The 27073-nt window shown below is 35.4% G+C and overlaps 1 protein-coding gene across 1 annotated transcript in view; it reads left to right on the forward strand.

The window, feature by feature from the left end:
* Positions 1-543: 543 nt before the first annotated feature.
* LOC124374698 overlaps positions 544-27073 on the forward strand; it is a gene marked incomplete at its 3' end in the record, with an annotated part of 42130 nt that continues 15600 nt past the window's right edge. The window contains exons 1-2 of the mRNA XM_046832867.1: positions 544-878; positions 10113-10259. Coding sequence (XP_046688823.1) covers positions 753-878; positions 10113-10259 — 273 coding nt within the window. The remainder of the gene's footprint in view (positions 879-10112; positions 10260-27073) is intronic.

A 27073-nucleotide genomic window follows, 5' to 3' on the forward strand; every position in this document is an offset into this window, starting at 1 on the left:
AACCTAAAAGCCTGTGCTTAGCTGGTTGACAGTGAGATTTTAGAAGTCATTTACATATTATATTCCTTTACTCCTTCTTTGAATCACAGCAGGATTGCATGATTAATGTCTGCTTTATCAGTTTACAAGTTTTCTATTTAAAAACTTTGGCATGGATCCAAGCTCATTGAAAGTTAAATTTGTTTTTCTGAAACTAACTTTTTCATGCAAATTGTCTCTGTAAAAAAGTAAAAAGTTAATTTTTTTACAATATAAGTTATGATATTATGCTCTAAAATCAACCATATTCAATGCAATAAAAAATCCTGCTCGTTAAGCCATTTAAGAGTGTCTAACCTAGAAAACCTGGAAAAGTCAGGGAATTTTATATGTTCAGTTTGGTAGACACCCTGCATTTACAAATATAGACTGTCATACGATGTCGATAACACACTTTAGTAGCCTAAATATACTTTTAAAGCAAGGTGGTAATTTGGGCTCATAGGTGGTATTTTTTTCAGGTACTGGTGGGAATTTTCCAAAAGTGGATTGGCAACACTGGTTCCTATACTATTCTATAATTTCAATCTTAGTTATGTTGTTTTCGTTTTCACGTGAAAGATTAGTGATGTAGTTTAATTTCGTGATCCTAGATGATTGTGTACATAAATTGATTTCAAATTAAGTATAAATAAGGGTAGATCTTTATTTTTCATTTGCATTTATTATTAAATTCCTTGTTTTCAAAATAGTCATCTTCGTATCAAATAGCTATGGATGATCAAAAAGAAGAATCATCTAGCAGATCTAGTACTAGTATCTTCGAATCTTTACAACATTTTAACACGCTGTATAGGGAACAAATACAGAAACCAGACGATTCATATGATGGGCTTAAGGTAACTATTATCATAGATTATCAACCATAGAACCTAAATTAGCTAGTATTCATTTAAAGAAAATAATCTGGTTAATATAATAATTAGTTTCTTTGGAATAAGTATATTTAATTACTGAGCTATCTATTTATTAAGGTATTATATAAAATATTTTTTAAATGGATAATTGATCTGGGTTAATATTGAATTTACCAACTAACATTGTGTTTTCAAAAATAATTCATTTTTAATGTATTCTGTGAAGAATATTTCAAGTTTCAGCGAATAGTATTTTTACCTGTGTTGTAGTCATTTAACACTGTGAATAGCCTACTTTATTAAATGTCACAGTGTCTATATTGGCATATACACCCACCCACCCATAAGCTGCTTCTGTAACCCACAGTAGTGAACATGACAAATATAGGAAGGATGGGTCTATCCATGTTTATATATTTTCAATTGTAATTTTAAATGCCTTAAACATCGGCTATATTTCAGCAAGCCTACATTTAACTTATTGGGTAGGGTATGATAAGCAGGCCCGGTTTTTTATATTGAAATTGGCAAACGATATTACTTAATCATAACCATTGATATAATCAATCGATACCATTGATTAATTATTTTGAACAATTAACTTAAATAATCTATATCAACAGCTGTAAACACTTTCAAATAATACTTGTAACGTAATATTTCAATTTTATACAAGTAACATTTGATTATTAAGAATGTCAGTCAGTTTTAGAAAACTACACAACATTGTTTTGAAAGATGATAAGACATGTTTTTCGTGGCTTCAACATGTTGGACCGATAAACCAAAAAATTATGTGAAATTTGTGGGAAAGAAACAACTGTAATTGTGAGAGGAGCAAATATGGAGGTCTTCAGTTTTCCTAATTTTGGTTGTAATAATTAATTTGTTTCATCACTGTAAATATTAAATTCATATTTTAATTTAAAACATGTGATTGTTATTGAGGACTATAGATACTTTTATATCGATTGATATTCTAGGATTTGAGATGCTAATGTTAGGTATCGATGATTACATTCTTCGATATAAAAAACCGGTCCGCTTATCGTACTCTACCCATCTGATTTGTCCAGTATTTAAGTGACAAATCATTAAAATTTCAATTAGGTAACAAAATCAAAATTAAATAACATCCTAAATATTTACGAAATTTTTTCATTTGCTGCCAGCAAATGAAAAACTACTTCTCTTTGATTTTTACCTTTCATTATATATATATGGTACAATCAGGCTGTTTTTGGTTTCTCGCCAGCAGTGTGGACAGATTTATTACACCATATGTAACATAATTGTATTAAAACATCGAGAATTGTGGTATAATTTTAAAAGATAGGTTTGTAAACAATTTAAAAGCCATTCTTCCCAGATTTGGACAATTTTATTATTCTTCACATAATTAAATGCTAAAAAAATTTTAAAAATGTGTTGGCAATGACAAAAAACTATGTGAACTGATCTACAGTTGATCAACTAATTAAACTTTCATTTGCTGATGTGGAGAAATGAAGAAAACTGCTCAGGCCATATTTTGTAACATTTATCTTGTGCATATATGAAATTGGTATGTTTTATCTTTATATCAGATGTCACACCACTAGTACTGACAATGCCACAGTGACATTAATTCATAATTATTGCTATATTAAATGTTTATTTTTAATATCGTAAGTATACCAAATCAGCTTTGGTTTCTGGAAATCAGTCTTCAAAGAATTTATTATTTTTTAATGTTTACAACTTAATTTGTAATCAGCTGTTTTGATTAGTCGACTCAGTGCAAGCCAGTCTCTCATATGTTTTCCATTACCATCAGCTAACTCGGATTCCCACTATTTTCTCACATGTTTTACTAAATTATTATTTGGGAGATGAGTAAGTTTGAAGTTACAACATGTAAACACCATTAGTACCAATGGGCAATGATGCCATGGTGGAATCATAGTACTTTTTATGTAAAAATTTCATCCACAAAAATGTTGTTATTTAGCCATGTTATTACTATATACAACTATATGTAGGCCTATTATATCAAGAATTTCATTGCAATATTTGGTATTTCAATGCAATATTTGGTCAATGTGACACATATCTATACCATTAGTTCTAACAATACCTATTTTTAAATTAAAAGAACTTTTTTTCACAAATATAATTCAATATTTATAATGCCAAATGAATACAATAGGCTAAGAAATTAAGTTTGGGATCACGGGTGCTATACCCCGAAATAGGGCCGGGCCTGAATGTGTTGTGTGCTAGAAAACAGGTTATTTTATTTGTCATTATGTGTTTTACATAGTTCTTACAATAATATTCATTTGCATCTAACTTAGCTGTTAACCTACAGCTTCGTACACATTTTCATGCTGAATAACAGGGATTTCATAAGCATGCCCTCTTTAAGTGACATATTAAGCACTTCTTAGTTAAGTGATGGCCAACTAGTTTAGAGAATATTCCTGTCCCCCTGATCCAATTAAAATAATTGTCCTTTAAGTTTAAGGAATAGTGTTTTGGAGACCTGAAGCCCGAAAGAAAACGCTAATGACTAAAATTTCTATATGTAACATTCCATGATTTCAGTAGCACTTATACTATTGTACACCACTGAGAAAGAATCTGAAGTCGTAGTGAAAGCACTTATGATGTTATATTATCAAGGCGTTTGATAATTTTGAAACGGAACTATATATGAAAGGATAACAGGATAGATAAGTAATACCTCTCCTACCTGATGAAGAGGATAGATTCCAATCCTCTAAACGTTTATACCTTTTGTAACATATAACAATGGTAAATTTCCAAAATCCTTTTATCCTTTTAAACCATCAAACATAAACAAAGGGAGTAGATATATTTGAGATACATACAGTATTATTTTAGGGTTCATGCGAAATTTCAATACAATTCAATACATACATAGTAGCCTCTTTCCATGACATGGGCACAAACATCCAAACTATCATATTTATAATATTTACAATTAGATTAAATCCGTCAAAGCTACCTGACCACCAGACTCTCTATCATTTGTGTCCTTAGTTTTTGTTCTTGGAAAGTATGAATATGTACTTGTAAATTTGATGCAATACATTTTATGTCCTTGCATTACAATCTCTGTTCAATGTATTATCTTATTGCCTTGGTTTAGTCTACGAATTAAATTATTGTATGCCTGATCAGTATCGTGTGCCCTCTCATTGGTGCAAAATGGACTCACTGTTCCATTTTATTGTTTTCTCATCCTCTGAAAAATTGCACTTTCTGTTATAATTTCATGTGCAATGGCCAGAGCCGAAATTATAGTCTTAGAGGAGATGGCTCGTTAAATCGTATTACTGCCCAGTCCCTCAGTTTTATCCTTCAGTGACTTTAAATATTCCAGTGACTTATGTATTATTACAAACATTTTGAAGTAAAAATAGGCAATTCTGGCCATCTGAACTTAAGTTATAGTTATAAGTTATATACCTAGACAAACTGCAATTTTTTTTATTTATGTAGATAATTGCATTTTGATCCCCTCTGTGTACTATGTTTTTACTTAGCTGTAGAGATATTAGGGGCAGGTTGAAGGGGAGCGTTAAAAAGTGATCATCAATTGAGAGGTTGGTTATGGTGTATGGTTAGCTCCTTTTTTTTTTTTTTTTTTTTTTTTTTTTTTTTTTTTTTTTTTTTTTTTTTTGCGTTGGGGTATTGGGGTGGATTCACAGATCCTCACACGTCAACCTGAGCTTATTGTGTGCCCCTTTGATGTTTAGAGGGGTAAGCCTATCTTTGTGCCCTTAATTAGGCTAAGAAGCTTTTCCCCGATACTAGCATCTGGTTCGTCGCCTGGTTGTTTATCACCGAAAAGAGCCCTTCTCCTTGCTCCCAGTCTCTCACAGTCCAGTATTATGTGTTTTGCAGTCTCTTCAGACTTATTGCAGAGTCTACACTCCGAGTCCTCATTTCATAAACCTAGAGTGTTTAGGTGTTTCCTGAAGTGGCCGTGTCCAGTGATCAAGGCAATCACTTGCTTAACCCGATCCCTGCCCAGCCATCAGCTGATCTGGTGAAGCCGGAGCTAGAATCAGCAAGCAGTCTTTTGCCGAGTGCTTGTCCTTGGTGACTCTGCCACCGCAAGCGGTGTGTCTTCCTGGACCATTTGTTTATACTTTGGTAAGCGGCTGACTTGCTTATACCACAACTCGGTTCTGGACCGGTGTATGGCATGCTTGCTCCGCTTTTGGCAAGCCTGTCGGCGCATTCGTTGCCACCTATGCCTGTGTGGCCCGGTACCCAACCAAGACGCACAAAGTTGCGTGATCCAAGCTTGCAGAGAGTGTTAAAGCACTCCCACACAAGCTTGGATGTAATGCTGTTGGATGTAATGCTGTTGGAGTTAAGAGCTGCCTGACTGTCTGACATTATACAGATGTTCTTTCCTTGGTACCCTCTGGTAAGGCCTAGGGTGGTACAGGCCAGGATACTGCCGGCAAAGGAGCAGTTCTAGGGGATTGACTAAACACTCCATATCCAGTTCTGCCCTTAATAAGCGAGCCATCCGTGTACCAGACAAAGCTCTTTCTTATTGTTGGGATGTTATCTTGCGATTTCCACTCATCTCTGGAATAGAAGTCAACAGAGAATGGCTTATTGAATACGAACTCCGTTCTCATTATGTCGGAGACCATTTCGAGAATAGCGCTTGGGTTTACAGCTTCAGTGATGGTGCCATGGCCTGCGTTAGACGCGCCATTCCTCCACAAGCCAGCAACCATCAGCCGATAGGCTGACTTACGCGCTTCAGCTTTTATATGGACATCAAGAGGTAGAAGTCCTAAAGCCACCTCGAGGGTCGCTGAGGGACTGCTCCTAAATGCTCCGGTTGCAAAGATTGTGCCAAGCCTTTGTAAGCTTTCGAGCTTGGCTTTAGCAGTTACCTGATTCACCTTTGTCCACCAGACTATTGAACCATAAGTGATTTGAGGCCTTACAACTGCTTTGTAAAGCCATAGTGCTATATGGGGTTTTACGCCCCATGAGATTCCTGCAAGTCTCCTGGACGTCATGAGCGCCCACTTTGCTTTATGCAGGATATTGTTAAGATGATCGTTCCACGTAAGCTTATGGTCTAGAGTCAGTCCTAAATATTTGACTGTCTTTGACCACTCAAGCTGTGTGGATGCGAGTTTCAGCCTAGAAAGAGACTCTAGGTTCTTTTTCCTAGTGAATGGTACAACTACTGTCTTAGAGGGATTTACTTTCAGTCCCTCTCCATGACACCAGTTGTGTACATGTTGAAGGTTGGTATTCATGATATCAACAACAACATTTGTATATTTTCCCTGTACCATAAGGGACTATGTCGTCTGCATATCCTTGGACATAGATTCCATTGTTAGTAAGGTCCTCAAGTAGACCATCTACTACTAGATTCCACAGTAGAGGTGACAGGATGCCTCCTTGAGGACATCCCCTTGTGGGTGCGATCACAAGCGACTCTTCATTGAGATCGGCCCTGATCCGTCTGGAGCACAGCATGGCCCTAAGCCACCGGCACAGAGCTGGCTCGAGGCCACGTCGCTGTGCTCCACTTACCATCGCAGTGAATTTAGCATTGTCAAAAGCTCCTTCAATGTCTATGAAGGTGCACAATGCCAATTCCTTGGCGGACAGGCTATCCTCAATCCTACTGACTAGTTGGTGCAGTGCTGATTCACAGGATTTGCCTTGCTGGTATGCATGTTGGTTGCGATGAAGGGGAGTGTCTGAGAGAACTCCCTTTCTCAGGTGCCTCTCCACCAGTCTTTCTAATGTTTTCAGTAGAAACGAAGATAAAATGATGGGACGAAAAGATTTAGGGACAGAATAGTCCGCTCTCCCTTTTTTAGGGATAAAGACCACCCTGTTGAGACGCCAGACTTGTGGTATGTACCCATAAGCTAGGCTCGCCCTGAATAGTTCACATAGAAGGGTAAGGAGATTCTCCGGCCCTTGTTGAAGCAGGGCCGGAAAGATTCCATCCCCTCCTGCAGATTTGAAAGGGGCAAATTTAGAAATTGCCCATTTGGCTTTAGAGAGAGTGACAATCCTTCTGGCAATGGCCCAGCTACCACGATAAGCTCTTGGCCATGAGCCTGCCTCGTGGTTACCAGACGTTCCGGGGTCGTCATTCTCAAAGATACAATCAGGGAAGTGAGTCTCAAGGAGAAGTTTGAGGCTATCACTAGACCCGGAAGTGTGTTGACCTCCCTGGGACCTTAAAGATCCCAAGTGACCGGTTGGACCTGAGGCTAGTAAACGTTGCAGTCTAGCTGCCGCGCTTAATTCATTTACCTTCTGTGTAAACTGCCTCCAGGAACTTTGTTTTGCCTTTTTAATTGCTAGGCTGTATTCTGTTAGAGCTCTATGATAGGACTCCCAGATACGGCTCCTTTTGCATTGATTGTGCAGCTTCCTAACATTAACCCTTTTGCGAGCGAGGTCCGCAGTCCACCACTTAGTATTGGTTCGACTCTTCCCCCGTCGCAATGGACAATTGTCGTGGAAGCTATTGATTATAGCATTCTGCAGGTCAGAAGCTATCTGATCTATGTCTGTGAAGCATCGCACCCTTCCGCCTACCAATCCCAACTGTGACTGAAGGTCAGACTTATATCCCAACCAGTCAGTCCTCCTGGGATTGCGATAGAGGACCTCTGCAGCCTCATCTTGCAAGTTGAAGCGGATATACCTGTGATCCGATAATGAGGCCTCTTCGCTTACGTGCCACTTATCAACCATTCCAAGTATACCTTGTGTGCAGATTGTTATATCAATAACTTCTTGTCTAATTCGTGTTGTGAACGTAGGGCGGTTACCTTTATTACATATAAATAGGTCCCTACTTAGAAGAAATTGTAAAAGTGCCTCACCTCTGGGGTTAGTGTTGGTGCTGCCCCATCCAGCAGAGTGATGGGCGTTGGCGTCACAACCTAGAAGAAGTTGTTGATGTCTGGCTTGTGCTTCTTCCACCAGGAGCTCTAGGTCTCTTGATGGAGGGAGTTCCCTGGCATCATATGGCAAGTATACGGAGCCTACAATTGTGCTCTGTACTATGCCTCCATTCTTCCAGGTCAGTATGCCCACAGTGAGATCTCTGGAGCAGAATTCGTTGAGGGTTAGAAAATCCAAGCCTCTCTTCAACAGGATGCAGGTCCTGACATTTCTTAGAGAGGTACAGTAAATTAACTTACCTTTGGTTTCATTTAGGCCCGCCACTCTCCCTTGGTGAAGCCATGGTTCTTGAATCAATGCCAGATCAAATCCCTCCTGGAGGAAGAACTGGCAGAAGGCTGCCGAAGCAGCCCTACTGTGCTGGAGGTTGATTTGTAGAACTCGTGGCATTGTCCTTGACTGTCGAGGAGACAATTGAGACCTGCCAGAGTCCTAGGTTGGCTCTACAGTTGGAAGCCTTCACAGCCTTGTAGCAGACCTCGGCCAGGAAACAGACGAATCCGTAACCTTTCGGATCTGGCTTGGATGGAAGGATTTTCCACTTGTTTACATTTAGGTTGGGGTTCTGCTTTTTGAACATTTCAAGTTCCTTTTCAGGTGTCTTCTTCAGAAGCTTCGGGTGAGCTCTGAAAAACACCCTAGTGGACCTCAAGATGTCCTTACGCAGACCCATTCTCAGAGAGATGTCGTCTCCCAGAGGTTTTATTCTTTGAATAACTTCTTCCAGCCAACGTTTGGTGTGCTCGTTGATGCAGGAAGCAATTAAAACACCTTTCTCTAGGTAGGTGCCCGCAAACGATGGAACGGAACCATCCTCCAGGGGTTGGATTTCTTCCATAATTGCGTCCTCGATGGCTTCTCCTTGCTCTGCACTAAGCTTCGCCTCCGGGTAGCCTTCAAGGGCTATGGCCATTTTGATCGCCGCGACCTCTCTGTAGGTAGCCTTGGGTGTGCTACCAGAGGCCTCGGGATCATGGGCTTCCGGCTTTTGGGTTTCCCTCCTAGCCTTCTTTGCGGGCCCCTCAGCGGAGGGTGGGGTGACCAAGGTGCCTCTGGGGCGTTTGGCCGACCCCTCCTCCGCCTTGGTACCCGCAGTTGGGCCCGGAGTTGAGACCTCCTGCCGTTCTGGGTTCTTTTTCTTCTTTTTCCCCCTCCTCCACTTGGAAGGGTCAAAAGCTTCACCCTTTTCAAGAAGTTTAGCCTTTAGTGCTTCTCTCCTTTGAGCAGTGGTGAGATTAGGCCTCTTCATTCTGAGGTTGCCGAGTTGCTCTGTGGCATCATCCAGCGTACCTGTAGACATGGGAGTGCTTGGGCTGTTGAGGAGCTGATCTTCTATATCTTGAAGGGCTTTTGCTTCCTCAGCGCTTGTACTACCTTCCTCAGATAAAGCCTTGCCATGGTTAGCTCCTGGTGGTAGCTGTTCAAACACAACGGCACATAGCCATCTCACTTAGGTTTAGAGTAATTAATGGCAGGTTGGAGGGGAGTGTTAAAGTGATCATCAATTGAGAGGATGTTTGTAGTGTATGGATAGCTCTTGGTACTAGCTGTTCAAACACAACGGTACAGAACCGTCTCACTTAGCTTTAGAGCAATTAATGGCAGGTTGAGGGGGAACGTTAAAGTGATCATCAATTGAGAGGATGTTTGTGGTGTATGGATAGCTCCTGGTAGTAGCTGTTCAAACACAACGGCTCAGAGCAGTCTCACTTAGCTTTAGAGCAATTAATGGCAGGTTGAGGGGGAGCGTTAAAGTGATCATCAATTGAGAGGATGTTTGTAGTGTATGGATAGCTCCTGGTAGTAGCTGTTCAAACACAACGGCTTAGAGCGGTCTCACTTAGCTTTAGAGCAATTAATGGCAGGTTGAAGGGGAGCGTTAAAGTGATCATCAATTGAGAGGATGTTTGTGGTGTACAAATAGCTCCTGGTAGTAGCTGTTAAAACACAACGGCTCAGAGCAGTCTCACTTAGCTTTAGAGCAATTAATGGCAGGTTGAAGGGGAGCGTTAAAGTGATCATCAATTGAGAGAATGAATATGGTTTAAATCACTTTGAATTAGCAGAAGCTTCCTCTCCAAGAATTCCATGAATGATTCATTTTGAGAAAGTGGAAACTGATGCTCCGAAAAATTGTACTGTTATGTCTGTACCATGAAATCAAAATTTCATCATTCCACGTGCTTCTATTACTTATTACTTATTAAAATTTTGTTATCTTTGATGTTCCAGGCGAGAGTGAGGGTGTTACAGAAGTGGGTCAAAGACCTCACGGACCAGAACGATCTGCTTGTTAAGACGGTGGAAGAACTGGAAACTGATGCTCTGCAACGTCTCACACTCCTGGAGGCCAATATTACAGACAATCAAAATCCCCAAGTAAGTTTTACAGAACAGTTATGATAACGTACATATTTAGCTTTTAATCGCTTTTAACTTTGTAAACTGTGATAGAAAATGTCACACTACAGTTGAATCTTACCGTTATTAATTGATTAGTCTTTAAAATGTACAAAATTGTGATGCGAATATTGAGTTTGTGCTCCTTTTTACCTTCCACTTAGTGCAGCGTCTGGAATCAGGAGTCCACGTCCACCTGAAGAGATTAAAAAAATGTGTCAGATTTCAGACACTGCACCTAGCGGAAGTTGAAATGAAGCAAACATAACATGTTCGCATTGAATAAACTCTTCCTATGTTATGTGTAGAAAACTCCACTGTGCTTAGAGATTGTGTGTAAAACATCGTAGTGCACCCAATTATGTGCCTGATGAGACAATGAGAACACCTCGTCATCTGGATTGCATGAGATGGCTGCTGGGTAAACAAGACAGACCGCTTTTGTAGTCTAGGTGTCTGTGATATGGACACCATGCAATGAATCCATTTCGAATATCTTCATTACAGACTTTTTTACTGTCAAAATATTGGTGTATTTAACTAAAATCACAAGTTTATTTTAATAAAATTTATTTACGAGTGTTTCATTTGACACATCAGCATTTGCATTATTGTACAGATAAAGGTTTTCCCCCCAAACCTGAAGAATTTTTCCTTAAACTCATTTACATGTCATTGCTTTTTTCCGATAGGTGTATGCATTTAGAAACATGAGTGAACATTTTCTCAAGTTAATCCAATCTTACTTATGTCCTATGGTGTGTTCTGGAACAAAAATTAAACTTTTCTACGGATTATTCTAAAATTATTTGTTAAGTAAGAGCTAGAAGTATCCAATATTTGAAAGTAGAAGGGTTTGTTCTGTTTGGTAAATAGCAATTAACTCAAGTTTCTTAACACTTTGAGCGATATATGAAGATTCATACTAATAAAATTCACACTTTTTGCAGAGCAACATAAACTCTAGAGGCTGAAAGTGTTATATAAACAATACTTGATTAGCTAAATACCCTCTGTTAAACCATAGTTGATACAAGTTTTTATCTGGACACAAGACATTTACACATGAAGGACCTTTAAACTCGATTTTCATGAGAGTAGAACATTTTTGGCAATGAAAACATAACTTCTTTATTTTTTTAACCCTTTTAGTGCTACAGCGTCTTAGACTCGTAGCTGCGTTTATGTCTAAAAGTGGTAGCGTCTACGTTGTAGACACAGCGTATTTTTATATGTATTGGTTCAGTTTATGCAAGTTACTGGCTGCAAACGATGACAGTTCATCCAAAAGCCATAGAATAACAATATTTGTATATTTGATTGCCGACGACCAGCTGTTTATACGTCTTCGACGTGAAATAAAAAGAAGGTCAGTTCGGATGTTTACGTTGCGAGCGAACTGACGCTGTGCTTTGTTTACTCTGTTTTATTTTATTTTATCCATTAAATTGTGTTATAATTGTGAAATACTACTTCATTATTATTCCAAATTATTGCATTACTTCATTTTTCATTTGTGTTTTCGGTGTGTATTATATGTTACTAAGTTACAAACTATGTCTAATAAGAACATTGCGGGTTATGATGAGTTACTTCAACTTTTTTATAGTTTTATTACTGAATAAAACAATTATTTAGGTAAAAAAATTGTTAACTGTGCTTGAAATTCTTCTTTCATAAATAATACTAAAGTTAATAAAGTATTTATGCTAATAATAGTAAGTGTATTACATTTCTCTTGAGCGTTTCAAACATTCCATGTAGGGCAAAATTTGGCGCGGACAACATATTATATTTTTCATCCACACTTCTTATTTGTTGTGTAAAAATAAAATAAAATATAAACAATTTGTTTAGTTTTAGTTGCTCTTTCCGATGGAAGCATCAGAAAAATAATATAAAATTGTTTACATACTAAAATTGTATGCCAAAGTGAAAAATAAATTATTAAAAAATTTACATTATAAAGAAAAAATTTTTATAACAATCCAAATTTGTACAAATGTACTTTTTTGTATTTATTTCTGTTTATTGGTTATGTATCTTCAATACAAAAAAAGTAACAAGATATGACCTCAATTAAGGAAATAGTAAGGAATTTACTAAAACTCTGCATTTATGCCCTAAAATGCTTAGCACTCTTGGGTATGGCAATGAACCAGACCCCTTAGCACTAAAAGGGTTAAGATCATCCTTTCTGATGTCACAGTTAAATTCCTAAAAAACAAATTATCAAGCAAAATATGTGTGTTAATGATAGGTACTCTAAATTCACTACAACTAGCATTCTTAATCCTATGAGGAAAAACTGAACTAAACACTAAAACATACTGAGGTATTGTTTATTTTAAATCAGATGGCAATATAGTGTACTTGATATTTAAAAAAGTGGATTAGTTTTTAACACTTAAGAGCTCTTTTCTTTAAAAATGGGCTAACTAATACAACTTTTTTTTGGCTATACATGAAGGAATACACGGATTATTTTAATTTTCAAGCGTAGAAATGTTAGTTTCTCTTGACTAGCGCTTGCAGGGAATCATTGGTTTTGATGGATGAAGTTTTGCAACAGCTGCCGTGTACGGACACAAGGGTAGAACACTTGTGCAATGACATACGGAATTTGCTGGAACTGCTGAGAAGATTTCGAGAAAAGGGTTTCTGGTATCTCAACAACTTGAAGTTCAAAATTGTAACTTATGAAGATATATTTGGATGTCCTCCTGAACTCTGCAAGTTAGTATTCATCAGTTTCATTGTAAAGTATTATTATTTAGTAGACCCTAACAGTTTATATAACACGCCTTTGAGCAAATCATACAAATTACTATTGGTATTGAAGTTTTTTTACATCTTCCCCCTATAATGGATAAAATTGGAAAGGAGTATGGCTACAATTTAAAAAAAATTTCAATCTTAATTTTTTGACATTGTATTGTCCTTGTAAAAATGACTGGTAATTAAAATATAAATGTGTATGTAAATGATTATTGTTTAAAGAAAATAGACAAACATTCTTTATTAACTCTTATTAATTCTTTAACCTACGTTAAGAACTGTATTAGTGTTATAGTGAAAAGTAAATGGAATTTTGTGTAATGGTACAAAGGTTAAGTTTTAAAATTCAAATGTCAAATGCTCTTTGAAAGAATTCCTCTATAAAATAGAAGGAACAGTCAATGAGCCATTTGTGTAGTGCAGGTTTGAGTTCTTTCTCTCCTTTGTCTCTCAGCTTTGATGGCTGAAGGTTAGGAAGCTTCCTCCCCATGTATGTAGGCTTCTTTATGGGCTATGACAGTCGGTGTGCGGAAAGTTCATACAAAGTAGTATCTCTGAGATTGAACTGAGTCTGAGCTTCACCCCGCTTTTGTTAGGCACTCTCTTACTGCATGCATTACAGTTGCTTGAATATATAGTAATACGATGGTAACGATCTTGTATGTTCTAAAGGCCTCTCTACAGCTATCAAGTAGTTGCAGTCCTGCAAGAACTCTAACTAGGTTTTTTGTTTTTTAAGAACCATTTTAATGTGACCAATTGAGGCTCCCCATGCTACTAAGCCGTATCTCACGTGAGCCTCAAACAAAGCAAAAGAAGCTATTCTTGTTGTCTCATCAGTGGAAGCTTTGATGTTTTTAATTGCATAGAAGCTGGAATGCAACTTCTTACAGAATTTGTCTACATGAGAAATCCAGAAAAGTTATTATCAAGAGTTATGCCTAAAAACTGAACTTCATCATTCACTGCAACCTCCGGCATACATGGCACACATTCGGATCTCCTTCCAAAAGTTATTTGGGCAGTTTTGGTAGAGTTTACAGCTAAGTTGTTTCTATGACAGTACTGATAGGACTTGTTGAGGGATATACAGGATGTGATTGTCAGATTTTCAGTTGAGGTTTCACTAAATATCAGAGTTGTGTCATCAGCATACATCAAGGTTAAGAGCAGAGGGAAATTTACCATCTCTAAAAGCATTATTGAATATGTCCTACAAGGGGCAGTTCAAGCTCTTAGAGCAAATTTTGAGAATTTTCAAACAAATCTCATCTATATCAGCAGGTACATTTTTTTATTTGAGGTTGTTAATTACAGTTCTGACCTCATTTTCATGTTTCTTGAAGTTGTACAAGCTGTGAAGTGCTAACTGTGTAGGTAGTAAAGTAGTCCTTAGTGCTGGAATTTTTTTTTTTTACATTTTTTCAGCTATGTGTACAAAGTGAGGGTTTGGATGGTCGCCCACTTCTATAGAGTTGTCAGTGATTTTTCTATTAAGTTCTAGCATTATTTCGTTCACTGATTTTTCTTTCTTGGAGCATGTTGTTCATTACTTCCCACATAGCCCTGGGTTTATTGTAATGCACTTAATAAAAACACTAATTACTAAAACCGCACTAAAGAATACGGGTGACAAAAGAGCTACAAATTACTAACCACAAATAACTGAAGGATTAGGATTAAAGGGTTAGCTTAAATTTATTTCGTATATAAGACGGCATTGCCCCAACTTGATATTATTACCCATTCCCATGGTCTAGTTCACAAGACTATGCAGGATCACAAGGAAACGTAAATTTTACAATATTTTGAAATGTAACTCAAGTAACGTAAAATTAACAAAATAACACTTACAATAAGATGAAATTTTTAGATCTCTGTAAGATTAATTGACTTTTGAAACACAGAGTTCATTAAATACATTGTAACAATTTTATTATCTGTAAACCTGGCTTATTTATGCTTTGTAACAATAATAGTTTTACATTGACCTTTCTGGCTCAGGAATGGCAGTAAATATACTTAAACAGAATTAATTGGTTGTATTTTTGGAGTGTGGTAGTGATGTTTTAAAATTTGTTTTAGTTGTAATCTTAATTTTGTAGAAATATTATGTGTACTTTAAAGATAAGGCTTGAGTAGTGTGACAGTCATTAGTGAAACATCTACTATTGACAAGCGTGGCTCTAATGGGAGATAAAACTGTCTGTTACTAAATAACTAATTTTTGAAATTCGGGCAGTTACTTTTATACTTAACGAACAAAGGTCAGATCAGCAATCGTGATACTTTTGACATTAAGGCACTAATTTTGGACTATAGAAGTTTGCTTAGTGAAATGTATTTAAAAGTTTGTATACTAAGCCAACATTACTCCATCATTTAGTTTATTTAAGATACCAAGATTTGCAAATAATTTTAAGCAACAAATATTAAACAAAATATTATTTTCAAAGAATATTATACGGAAGAATTAATAAACTTTTTCTGTGGCAGGTATAACAACCATTCAGACAAATCTCCGAGATCTTTTTCAGTTCCAACTGAAAAAGTAGCAGGAAGATTAAGAAAGTGCTCCTGTTCAAAATTATGAAATGAGAAATAACAGCAATAACTTTTGTTTTATACATTTAGAGCAAATTTGTAAGTTTAATGTACAATAACACCTTTAAATATTAATAAACTACCTGTACCAGAAATTCCAATTAACAGTTTTTATTAGTAATAAACTTACATTTTAATCATTTTAAAAATAATAATAAATTTACGTATTACCAGTAGTAAAATAAATTATATTTATAGGCTATTTAACTGTGTGCAGAGCAATATCCGATCTGTGGACGTTTGTACATAAAATACAAATGTCTGATCGGTCAGACTTTTATAAAACTTACATTCAATAACAATAAGATATTATTTTTTAGTAAAATATAGTATCTATATATTATTTACTAATCATTCTCTACTAAACAGTTCCAGAAAACATAATATAGTTAACTTCACCCATTATCAAGTTATTATCATGTAAATGAACTAATGTTACCATGTTTTTTGTTTATATTTTAAAATTAATATTGGTATTTAGTTTTATTGTAGTGACGTTATGCCTTATACCTTTTACATATTATGGTATAAAGTGATTTGACTATCAACACATAGTATAAATTAAAGTAGCTTTTTGTGTTGGTCTGTTTGTGCATCGATATTTTCTAAACTACTCAACGGATTTTGATAAGGTTTTCACTGTCGGCTTTGTTATAAACTTGGGCAGGTTCCTAGTTATGATACATAAATATTTTAACCATAGAAAGTAGATAACAGTTTATAATGCGAACATTGATACTTTTGAGTGCTTTCATTGTTAATACTGATTAAACCTTAAGATTTTTAACAAAATAATGTGCTACAGAAAAAATGCCTACAAAAAAGTTTGTTGTAGCCTATATGTCGTATCCCTAAAGAATAACTCTTAATAACCATTTTTATATTTCAAAGTTTACATTTTTATTAGTATTTCCAAAGTTATTTTGATCAATTAAGTATCCATGTCAATGCATCAAGATACTTACAAGTTAGGTAAAATTCCTCTTTAAACAAATAATTTCAATCAATATTTTGGTAGATATGTATTAGGTTTAAAAACCTGCATGTTTGGTATTCCTTTAAAAGAGCAACTCTTAAACTGTTTCTAACATATATAACATTTACATTCAAGCATTTATGTTATATAGGTACAAGCTTTTCAATAACAAGCGAATAAAATGCTACTGCCTATTCACCTATAACCGATCGCTCACGGCAACCAGGTGTGACTCCATTGATAGGCTTAATTGTTTGACCTTGACATAAAAACCCAATGACTATATTGCTTGAAAATTTTATCACTGTTTTCATGGTACCAGATTAGAAACTTAATAGCCCCTTCCATTCTTTATGTATTGAGTTTATCAGTCAAGAGTTTGGTTACCCATAGAGTAACAAATGAACATTATTAATTTTAAACAAATTCATCCTTCATACAATGCTTTTGTACATACTTTGTATTTAAAAATTAACGGATAGAAATTTAAAAACTGTCAGTTATTATTGCTTACCTACTTTAGTATTGTATATATCAGTGTTTCCAAATAAAGAGGCATCAGCACTTGTGAACTCTTCCACAGAATTAACAGATTGCTTGAACATTGATGCTGGCAAACCTCATTTATTTCTCATTCTCATCAACATGAGCAAATGGCTTAATAATTATTGGAATGTCAGTACAATCTATGTCTCCAATTGTTTATAGAAATTGTTCTTTTTTCTGCCACTTTTCATTTTCCTCCAGTAGTTCCTCCACAGTGGGTGGAAATTTAATCGACACATTGCTTCTCTTCACAATAGTATCTATTACCTGTGTACTTATCTTGCAGTCCATTGACATGTAGACACTAAAATCTTCTTCCAAAACCATGTAACATTCTGGGTGTACAAGATAATGAAGGAACGTTTTCAATTGGAATTCTTTCGAAATAGCTCCACAACATCTTTTTAAAACTTGATCAAAGGAATATAAATTTTGCCTCCCGAATTGATGCAAACTTGGTAATCTTATTACTTTGTACAATTCACACCTACGTACTGTCATAGAATCAGTTACAACAACTTTTCCAAGTGTTACTGTTGGGCGGTGGTGAGTCTACTACTTTATACACTCTCTCTTTGTTGTCCAAGTAGGTTCTCAACTTTATTCACCTAGGAACTGGAGAATCGCAAATACTTACCAAACTGATAACAGGAGAGACCACTAATAATTCAAGGCGAATCTGTGCGTTTCGTTCAACAAAAACTTAGTGGGCACTTGCAAGAAATTAAAATTAAGAGGGTACTCAAAAGTTATTCAATCCACCCACTGTCCTCAAAAGTATATCAACTGACTATGACACATAAGATTCAATCAATCATTAGAACTTCATTCATAAGGCTTACAATATGCACAGGATGATGTAAGCATAAAAATGCTACAAAAGTAAGACAATTTTGCATCTTAATTACGGATGTAATATATTGAGTAATTGCAGGTTGAATAATAGGTTGATGATAATAGACTCATGTGGGTATTACTCCCTATCATGAGTAATTTTATATATCTTGAAAACTGTGATTAACGATAAATATTTGTAATGCATTAGGATTTTTTACATTACGGATTGTTATGTGATACAGATGTATCTAGATTTTTTGTTGTATTTAGCTTAGATTTTTGTTGTACAAGATGACAGATGATATTCATAAAATATGCTTTATTACTAATGCTATAATGAATTTGGTATGGATTAACTTACTTATAGTTTTTTTTTCTTTTTGGCAGCATTATTATAAAATGGATTTTGTAAAGAAAGGTAAGTTGAAATCGGTGATAGTTCAAAATGTGAATGAGGAATTTTTTGTAGACAGATAAACATGAAATGTATACCATGCCAAAGCTTTGTTTCGGTTATGTTAATTTTTGCTTAGTAATAAGGTATACAAGGTATACTTTTAATTTAGAGTGTTATGAAATTTTTGTTGCATGTTGTGTATCTCAGGTGGTAATGTTAACAGTAGAAGTGTGTACAGTAGTGTGTATCATATGATATATTATACTACATGCAATTTAAAACACGGATTCCCTAGATACATACAGTGTTTCCTGTGCTTACATTAATCTTTATATAATACAAGGGTGAGTCAAATATTGACCAGACTTGTTTTAGAACATTTATTGGTAGTGTAAATACAAGAAAATGTTGAGTATATCTTGTTTCTCTACAAATCTCCTATTTAATTGACACAATTTTCCCGCTCAATCAGAAGTTTTTTAATCCCACCATCAAAGAATGAAGCTAATTATATCTGTAACCAATTGGATACGAATCTTTCCACCCCCACCCCTTTGTATAAGTTTTTCATAAAATCTCCGATTTTTTGAGCTTTTACAGTTCGAAAATTTTGTATGGTCGCCAGTTTGAAACGTGTTATGATATTTTTCTAAAACCACTTTAATTAGACTAAGTATTTTGCAAAGTTTGAATTTTATACCATTATTTAAAGTAAAGATATAATTTTTACATAAAAAACACAAACAGACAGAAAGGTGGTAATTTATGAACATTCTGTAGATTTCATCATAGCGAGTCAATGTGCACTGTATAAGAACATATCATGGTTTTTCTTGATAAACAGAGGACAACTTTTCAATAATGAAATCGATCATCAGCCACAATATTTCTGGTGGGAATTACTGAAAGGGTTAAAATACGAAACAAATTTTTTCTCAGATTATATTTTTTATACAATTAAAAGTGACTGTCAGACACATAAACAAATATCACCGACAAACAACTAGATAAAGATACTGAGAGTTACCACTCTAAGAGTGTGTATGGGGGGATCAGCCGATACTGATCTACAGTATTTAAGTGTAAGATGTTTTTGTTAGTGTGTTTTCTATTCCGGCACCCTACAGAGTTAATTTCATTTAATGTCTTTAGCATCTTCATTTGCCCAGCTAAGTAAAATAGTTTGTGAAAAAATTATCATTTTATATTTTTAACCCTTTTGATACCCGTCCATTTTGATCTCCACCAAAATTAAGATGGCTAATGGTTATCTATCGATTTCAAGGAAGACCACGTTATGTACTTATACAAAGTAATTTGGCTCTCAGCTTCTGGACTGTGATACAATCTTCCAACAGAGGTTTGATTGTAGAATCCAACCACAGTGTTAACGCACAGGCACACACAACACTGACATTGTAGTCACTGACACATACAGGGTAGCTAAATACGTTATTTTTGTACTTTGGTAAGTTTACTTGTTTTCCACCCAGTGTTAACATACCAACATCAGGTACAGCTTGGTCATGATTAAAGTTAAGTTTCAAAGTAACACAATCCAGTATTATCTAACTCCTTTGATTTTGTGAAACTACAGTAATTTATACGAATCTTTGTAATTTTTCCCCTTTTTGCCACTTCGAACTGCTGCGTCCTAGAGGTCCGCCTATTTTGGTTAATGGATGCATCACCCCTGAATAATGATCCACCTAAATACCTTGAAGAAAATGCCACACCACTGTGTATCTAAATTATATTGTTCTCATTACGGCCAAAAATGTCCTGTTAAATTGGAAATAACATCTTATACTTTGCAGTAAACATGGCTGTGCAGTAACGCCACATAATTAGTCTTGAGGTAAATAATGCTAAAATAGGCAGAAAGAAGTCAATTAGTTCCAATACCAATGTTGTGACTGCCACAGAGACAAATTACTTGGGGATAACAACTGATGAAAACCTGAAATGGGCTTTTTACTTTGAGGTCTCGAGCTCCATCTTTAATGTGATTAAAAGAATGTTTTTTTAATAGTGACATTGTGACAGCTAAGAGAGCTTATTTGAAGCCAACCTACAGCACAAGCACATTCTGGTGATCCTGAAAAAGGAAATTAGAGCAGTGACCAGCTTCCAACTAAGGGATAATTGGCGTCTAGCTTTTGTCAACCTCTCACTTTTGACATTAATTTTGTTGCATGTGTCGGAGACAGTCACCTATGTCCATGACAGAGGAGTCTCTAGAGATTGTACATTCATGCCTATATCACGAGACATACACATCACTGTACTCTATACGAGGAGAGATCCTTGTTTATGGGAGCTAAATTAGAGAACTACTAACCAGAGGATCTCTAAATTAAGAATATAGAAAAGTGAAGAAGTGTTAATTGGCTAATCCATTTTACAGTGTCAATCAAAAGTTTAAGGACACTAGCAAACTACTAATACATATACTCTAGTACTTAAACATTTGCTAAATTTAACTATGCCACGATATTATATAGCTCATAATAAACAAAATTTTTTGATGCAAATTAGAACTTTCTATCTTTAATAGAGCAGATTCCACAGAAATGTTGTGTTTGTAAAAACGTTTTAACAAAACATAAAAATTAGTGTACAAAAATGTATAATTCTGGAACAGATGAAACTAGACAAATGGTTTTAGGTATATGAATAGTCTATTTATTAGTTAATAGGAATGTTTAAGGAAATAAGGAATGTTTAGCTGGTATCAATAAAAATTTGACAACTCTGTCACAAGGTAAAATTTTGTTTTTGTTTGGTAATTTTCCACTTAACTTAAAAACTTTGTAAAGTAAGATTTGACAGCTGTTTATAGAACAAATAGTGACAAAAGCTGTCACTGAAGTTAGTTGTATATGCAATCCAGATCTACATGACTAAAGTTTTTATACACTATACTATAATGAATTCAGTTATGAAACTAAGTACATTATAATACTTGGAACTTTTTAAGTGGAAAATTAAAAAAAAAAATTAACCTCGTTACAACCTTCTCACAATTTTTTAACATTTTTCTATGACCAGCTAAAATTCCTTAAGGCCTATTATTCATATGCCAAAACCATTTGTATAGCTTTATCCGTTTTAGAGTTTTACATTTTTTATACAATTTTTTTTGTTTTTTACAAGGCATTTTTAAATTCTGAAAAAATTCTGTGGAATCCTCTCTATTAACGATAGAGAGGTATAATTTACATAAAAACAAATTGTTTTTCATGGGCATATAATATGGAAATAGCATAACATAATAATTAAATTTAGCAAGTGTTTAAGGACTAGAGTCTATGTATTAGTATTTTTATGGTGTCCTTTTACTTTTGTTAGTCAAGGTATACAATGGAAAAATAATTAAGGAAAAAAGGCATTGAAGTTGACTAAATTCTATAATTTAGTCAACTATACTATTATATATATAAATCTAATGGTGTCTGTGTGTGTGTGTGTGTGTGTGTGTGTGTGTGTGTGTGTGTGTGTGTGTGTGTGTGTGTTTTATTCAATCTCGTAAAAACGACTGGACTGATTGTACTGAAATTTACATCTACATTCTTAGGGTCTTTGGTTAACATATAAGCCTATAAACTTATTTCAAACATTCCTCCAGGCTACACTCCACTGGTCTTGAAAATTCGACACGCTATTATAAATTACGTTTATTAACTTTGTGTTATTAGTGAATGTGTTTTTTAGTCACCTGTTAAAGTCAAGAATAAAAGGTATAATTATTTATACACATTTAAACAGGTGATCAAAATCAGTTACACTTTATAAATTATGTGTTACGTGCAGGTGCTTTTCTTTGTCTGGGTTTGTTTTTATTAGGATTTTAATCAGCTACAGAAAATTCCATAATTTATTACACTATAAGTGTGTTAATTGAAAAGCTAGGGACTTTAGTTTTAGTCACCCTTTATAGACATAGGATGTCTCCACACTGACGTATAGTTCAATTGTTACTGAAATAATTGGAGCTATTCAGTAAAATATTGTGAAATGTAGGGAAATTCGAGCAATTTCAGATTTAAAAACAGATTCACTCTCTGACTTCAGTGCCCGATTTTTAAACTTAAATCTAAAATGGATCAAGACATTGGAATATCTTTCAGTGACTAACACTTGTCTTAGGATTGTTTGGAATTCCATGTAAAAAGAATATGCTAATGGTATCCCTGTTTTACAAAATGAAATTTGCGTGCAAAGCCACAGGTGCTAGTGTTTGATTTATCCTGATTTCAGTTAATTCATTTTTTGTGGTATTAATCGTAAGTAATGTGATGCTACTGCAGTTCCTAACAAATGTAAAAAAAGATTATTGTATATGCATGTGACAAAGAACAAGCTCTTCATTCATAGATTGCTTCATTCTGCTTTCACTTTGATGATATTCTGTCCAACTTTTACCTTTCAGCCATTGTGAGTTGTAATAAGTATGATAATTGAATTTAGCTCCAGTTCACCTTCCTCTTACATGAGCAGCATCTGAAATATGATGCTGTTGCAGACTTGACTCCTGAAATCTGGAGTCATGTTCGTCCGAAGAGATCTAATTGATCGCACTCAATTGTGCACTTGATGAGACAATGAGAATACCTCTTCACCTAGATTGCATTACTTTTTGTAGTCTGGGTGTCTCTGATGTCAAAGTGATGTGGGGGGAGTCGTTTTGAGCGTCTTCGTTCCTCGTCACCAACTATTTTTGGATCCCTTCAGACGTGTGTCGCGCAACCCATTGCGAGCTCAGTGACCCCAGTTCTGTTGTCCTAGTGCATTCTGTTCGTTCGTAGTGACTGTTTTCGCTAACCCTGTTTTGTTCTTGTTTCGTTTTTTGTCATGGCAAGTTTAAGTGAACAACGTGCAACTGTGAAATTTTGTTTTTTACTTGGTAAAAATGCTGCAGAAACTATTTTAATGTTGAATACAGCTTACAAAGATGATGCTATGGGGAAAACTCAGGTCTACGAGTGGATCGCTCGATTTAAAAATGGCGACATGTCGATTGAAGACAAACCTCGTTCTGGACGTCCATCAACCTCTCAAACGGACGAAAATGTTGAGAAAATTCGTGAACTTGTGCTCACCGACCGTCGACAGACAATTGAGGAGGAACTATCAGAGAGTAGTGGGTTAACTTGGAGCTCGGTTCAGCGAATTTTAACAGAAGATTTAGGACTGAAAAGGGTTGCTGCCAAATTTGTTCCTCGACTTCTGACTGACCATCAAAAGGCACATCGAGTTGAAACTTGCCGCCTTCTGAAAGAACATCTCGAAAATGATCCCGATTTTCTGGAAAAGGTAATTACTGGTGATGAGTTATGGTGCTATGGTTATGACCCAGAAACGAAGCAACGGTCAAGCCAATGGAAGTCGCCATCTTCACCTCGTCCAAAAAATGTTGGCAAGTCAAATCAAACATCAAAACCATGTTGATTTGCTTTTTTGATGCTAAAGGCATTGTTCATTCTGAGTTTGTTCCTCCAGGTCAGACTGTCAACCAAACATTTTATTTGGAGATTTTAAGAAGATTGCGCAACAGTGTTCGCCAGAAAAGACCCAATTTGTGGCAGACTGGAGACTGGTTCTTCCACCACGACAACGCACCGGCACACACAGCCATCTCAGTTAGGCAGTTTTTAGCCAAAAACGGCATGGTTCCGCTGCCCCACGCACCTTACTCGCCTGACCTCGCTCCATGCGACTTTTTTTTATTTCCACACATGAAAAGGCTTGAAAGGTCAACGATTTGACAGTGTTGAAGAGGTTAAAAAAAAAACGAAGCTCGAGCTTGCAGCCATTTCTAAAGATGACTACAAAAAATGTTTTGATCAATGGAAATACCGTTGGGACAAGTGTATTAGTTGTAATGGAGATTATTTTGAAGGAGATAAGGTCGTATTGTAAAAAATTTGATAATATATAATTTTTATAAAATAATTCCGGTTTTTTTTTGGTACCCCCTCGTATATCAGGAATGTAATGGTCCACATCTATAGGCACAGGGAGGTGGTACTTAGTCGAACCACTCACAGCTACTCGACCAAGGCCGCTGTGGGGGGTGGCGTGCAGGTCTGTCATTGAAATTACTAAACCTGATGAATGCATAATATGTATCAAATACATTGTACAGGTGCTTGCCTCCAGTTATAAGGGACGTGAGGGCCGAACCAACCGGTCTGTTCAAACGACTGATTACTACCTGGTTGCGGATGGTCGGCTCTGATAACGCTGAATCTCTCCTCACTCCCACTTACCGTTAATAACTACATTTTACTTTAACTACTTTCAGTCGCTTTGCTGTACTATCAGCATATATAACATGTTCAATCGATTGCTTAGATATTTATTTTTTGTTTCTTTCTTTTTCTTTGTAAATATTATTTCATTTTGTAAGACTTGATGTGAGGGCTGAATTGTGTTTACTGTATGGATATATTAAACAAATGTCTGTCCTATTAACATTATTTTAAATAAGATCTCGCCGCCACACACAGGCTTCGGCTCATGTGGCGGTATTTTCAGTATTGTATGTTCGGAATTGTAATTATTGTACATTTGAAAATAAAGAGTGATATGATTTGAAGTAACTTGTTAATTAGAATAATTGTAAGAAATAAATAAAACAACAAATAAGTCAATTTAAACTCTATTGTGACGCAAAAAAAACCTATATCTACCATACATTTGGATTTTTCTGTAATATTAATGTAAGTACTTCACAAGGTATGATTAAAATTTCAGTGATAAGTTATGTTATGTTTCTATAAAACAGAGAGCGTATTACCAACACCAAAGTCTCCCAGTTCACAACGCATCGAAACATTGCTTATACCTTACCTTCATGTGATATTTCGATCTTGTTGTGGAGAGATATCCTTCAGTTAACCAGATGTTAAACCTGAAACTGTCAATAGTCAGCTGTTGTTTGTACAGGCGAGTTGAAGGGCAGAGCTTTCTCCTCGTGATTGGTTCAAGCTTCACCATTTATGCTCAATATGGCTTCTGTAATGGACACTTCTACCTAATTTAACATCATGTTTAGTTACTACTCTAGAATTATTTTAGTATTTTAACTTCACAAAATTAAGTAAAATTCCACTGTCACTTCATATGTTCAAAAATGTTAGTTGAGCCTAATTCCTCTTATTTTTCACTTCAAAATAAATGAAAATGGTTACTTTTTATTTGTACATTCCCTTCCTTACAAGTTAGTAATTTTGATCCTCATGCTACTACAACTAGTGTCATTACTAATATCTGTCATGTGTAAACATTGGTTCAATGGCATCAGACTTGCGATGCACATATCGCAAGTCTGATGTTAGCTATGACACCGCCCATGTAAGAGAGCTTTTAGCTACTTTCCCACTCCTTCCACCTCTCTCAGAGCCACACACAGAGTTAAAGTCGTCTATCTGTACTCTTGGTCACTTTGAACCAAAGACGTATGAACTCTTATTCTAGAAGTTGCTATCATTGGATTTCTGAAGGCTACGTTACACTCTAACATAGCACATATCAATGAAAAGACAAGATTCTGAACTATCATTTTCGTATATATAAAACTTAAGTGACCATTCTTTATTTGGCTACAATAGTTAAAAAAAACCAGAATAGTTTTTAAAAGTCAAGATTTACCGTAGTTACATTGACGAAATTCACTAATTTTGAAAAATTCCGTAAGAGTTATTTATTTTAGAAACTTCAGAGTAGCATCACTGAAAAGTTTCAATTTTGGAGCAACTATGGTCAATTGAATGGTTTTATGTACGTGTTATATTTTTAATACAACAGATTTTTGAAGTTACGTCTTTGTTTGAATAACCACAAACAAACAAAAGTTTCAGTAGTTGGAAAAACAGACTAATCTTATTTTATTTATATGTATGATATAAAACATTTTCAGCAATGTAATTTATACCAAATGAAGACCTATGATTTCTTAATATCATTTCATTACCTTTGCAATCGTTATTGATCAGCAATCATTGTGACACAGCTGTTTCAAAAGCAACCAATTTATAGGATGTTGCATCATCCTATGCAAAAACTCCAAGTCAGTTTGGGTTGTTTATTGTTTGGTGCACGTGTTGACGTTGTAATAAAACACTAATATATCACGTTCCTTTATTACGACGCATAATGTGACATGTGAAATCATATTGTTCAATATATATTATTACACTTTTATTTTATTCTATGAAAACTGTAGTTAGTGTTTATGTATATACATACATATACCACTATACAAAATTAATGAATATAAAAGTCATTTGACAGGTATTTGGTCTTCCGATCATATGTTAGTTTGGTTATTTAAACACATATGTGAAGGAAACGGCCAAATACAAAATAAATGAATTGTAAAAAAGTAAGGGCTCTGTGGTGTAATGGTAGCACATTCACCCGGCAAGTGAGAGATCCGGGTTCGAGTCCAGGCGGAGCAAGTACTTTTTGTGATTCAATGTTTATTGAAATTATATATATTTATTTATTTATATATTGTGGGTGTAAATTAAGTCGTGTATTCCATACGGATTGAGATATCCATGTACTACATCCTTCACCATATTTATTAAAATACTTTCATGGATTTTTTGGGAGAATAAAAATGTTTCCTCTTTTTAAGGGGGTGGG

This window comes from Homalodisca vitripennis, unplaced genomic scaffold (genome assembly GCF_021130785.1).
Source record: "Homalodisca vitripennis isolate AUS2020 unplaced genomic scaffold, UT_GWSS_2.1 ScUCBcl_9551;HRSCAF=18076, whole genome shotgun sequence".
In the NCBI taxonomy this organism is placed as follows: Eukaryota; Metazoa; Arthropoda; class Insecta; order Hemiptera; family Cicadellidae; genus Homalodisca; species Homalodisca vitripennis.